The 2,676-nt window shown below is 55.2% G+C and overlaps 1 protein-coding gene across 1 annotated transcript in view; it reads left to right on the forward strand.

Annotated features, from left to right (window-relative positions):
* The window catches only part of Mzf1 (myeloid zinc finger 1), a 15,170-nt gene extending 12,579 nt beyond the window's left edge, over nt 1-2,591 (forward strand). The window contains exons 7-8 of the mRNA XM_048791463.1: nt 1,600-1,658; nt 2,363-2,591. Coding sequence (XP_048647420.1) covers nt 1,600-1,658; nt 2,363-2,591 — 288 coding nt within the window. The remainder of the gene's footprint in view (nt 1-1,599; nt 1,659-2,362) is intronic.
* The last annotated feature ends 85 nt before the right edge of the window (nt 2,592-2,676 follow it).

Below are 2,676 nucleotides of genomic sequence, written 5' to 3' on the forward strand. Positions count from 1 at the left end.
TTAAAAAAAAAAAAAAAAGGGTTCTTGGGCTGGGGATGTGGCTCGCCTGACATGCACTGGACGCTGGGTTCGATCCTCAGCACCACATAAAAATAAAGATGTTGTGTCCACCGAGAACTAAAAAATAAATATTGAAAAATTCTCTCTAAAAAAAGGGGGGGTGGTTCTGGTGCAGCATGATCCAGTTTGAGCCCTAAGTCCCAGTCAGGGCATGAGTCAGCCTGGCCTTTACCTAGCATTTCCAGGAACAGCAACTTGGGCCTGTGTGTCCAAGCTTTTACAGGGGCATAGCTGTACCTTTCCCTTCCACTTGAAGTCATTTCAACCTTCAAAACTGGGGCCCTGGCCTATAAGCATATAAGCCAACCTGAGCCAGAGGTCACTCCTGTGACACAAGAGGGGTCATCCATCCCTATGATGACATTCACTATCCCCTCTGACCCCCAGACACTGGGCAGAATCCAAATCAGAAGAGTGGTCACTGGACCCTCAGCAGCCAAGTGTTACCATACTGTCAGCAGGGACAAGGGCCTGAACAGAACAGCTCAGCCCCACACAGTCATAGCCATAAAAGAAATCTGGCAAAGAAGTCCAGAAAGCCCTAGCAAGCAGGAACAGCGATAAAATGCCTGGCCTGCCTGTCCCTGAGCCAGTGGCTGGCCATACTGTTCACTCCCAAGCCCAGCACTCTCCTCTCAATGCTGATTCATGCAGTTATTCTCACCCCAGCTCTTCTATACACCTCCTTCTACACTTCTCAGCATTGCTGATTATAGCTTCATCTCTGACCTAGCAACCTACAGCCTCCCTTCCCTGCCTACTCCTGCCCCTTCTTCTCCAAAACAAACCTGTCTTCCAACCTCCCAGAAGCTACAGTAAACACCCACAGTTGCACACACAGCCCAGCTCCTGACTTCAGTTCAACCATCCCCTTCTCCCTAGTCTGCACTCCAGGACCCAATTCTTCCCATGTTGTTGCAGGACTGATGGTCCTTCACTGGATGGTGACATGTGAGGTCACAGACCATACAAGTCCAGCTTTGGCTAATTCAGCATCAACTCTCTGGGGGACCAATACCCCATTCCTAGGTGGATCATCAGTAGATGGGCTTCAGCAACTAACTGGAGGATGGACACATGAACCAGGCTGGCCAGTAAGAACCACCCAGAGACTGTACTTACACAGTCATCAACTCTCTTGAGGAAATGATCTCTATGAAAACAATCAGCCACAGAGCGGTGTGGCTAAGAATGGTGAGTATGAAAGAAGAGCAGGAGAGAGGGGGGTGGGGGAAGGATAGGGGAGGCGTGGGAAAAGGATAGGGAGAGTCTGGAGGGGCCTTGTGCGTCCCAGAACTAGCCACGAGAAGCCTGAGGAAACTGAGATGGACAATGGAAGTCCTGCTGGCACCACACCCAAGCTGTCTGCGAGTCCATCCTTGCCCCCCCCAATCCTTTCCAAGACTCAGCTCTCAAGGGAAAGGCAAAAGAGGATGCCGGGGTTTTATGACCGGGTCAACTAGTAGGCTGGAGGAGCGAATCCGCCGAGGTGAGGGCTGCGGGCCAGTCCGGCAGGCTAGTGCTGCTGCCCTTTGGCAGAGGGCCAAGAAGTACACTAGCCTGACATCCCCCACGCGGCGCCGCCCCCGGTTTCCTTGGTGACGGCCGGAAGTCCCTGACTGGGCGCACCGTTTCCTCCCGCCCTCCTGGCGGGCTGAGCTGTGATTGGGTCAGAGATAACCACGCCTGCGGAACCCGGAAAGCGGTGGGGAGGTACCAAGGAGGCGGTGCCCTTTGGCGGGTCCCGGCGAGCGAAGAGTGCCCCATCCCCCAAGGGCCACTCTGGCCTGTAAACCTACACAGTAACCACCACTTTGTGGCACAATGTTTGTCTTTAAGAGACAGGGTGTTGCTTTGTCGCCCGTAACTCCTGGGCTCAAGAGATCCTCCTGCTTCAGCCTCCGAACAATACGAATATTCTGTTAATTTACCTCAATCGAATTTCCATGAGGAGACCTTTGGATTTGCCTTAGGACACTGAGGGGGCTCGACCCTGCAACCTCTGAGCAACAATCCTGTCCTCGCCCATGTTCTACCTTTGTCTGTGACCTTTTGGGGGCAAGGATCTAATCTGACCCACCACAATTGCGCTCCACTTGAATGCAACATTAAATGAACTCACGAAGAGCCAGGGGAAAGCACCTGCCCCACTCAAAGTTGGCTACAAGCATCACTTCCTGTACCGCCCGGCGAGGGTCCCCGGAAGTGAGCCCGGGACCGCTTAATCGTCACCTGCACAAACGGAAATACCCGAGCCCAGCCGGAAAAGCCCGAACCCCAAACCCCATCGCTGAGCAACGAGGGCCGCGGAGCTGCGCAGGCGCACAGCGCAGGCCCGGCAAGAAGAGCCGAAGCGGGCAGGCGGCGGAAACATCCGAAGCCGTGAGGCGCCAGAGGCCGTTGCCAATCTCTGCGCCAAAGCCTCTGCTACCGCGAAAGCCGAGCCTCCACCGGTACACGGCTACCACCACCGTGGCTGCCGCTTTCTCGTTCCACCCCGAGCCTCAACCCTTTGCAGAGGGAGCGAGTGAGCTCTGACCCCCGGGGACCAGGAAGCCCGGCATCTGCAGCCTTAGCTGGGCCTCGGAAGACCTGAGCGGGCGAGGGGGAGGAGGG

Source organism: Marmota marmota, unplaced genomic scaffold (assembly GCF_001458135.2).
Source record: "Marmota marmota marmota unplaced genomic scaffold, marMar, whole genome shotgun sequence".
In the NCBI taxonomy this organism is placed as follows: domain Eukaryota; kingdom Metazoa; phylum Chordata; class Mammalia; order Rodentia; family Sciuridae; genus Marmota; species Marmota marmota.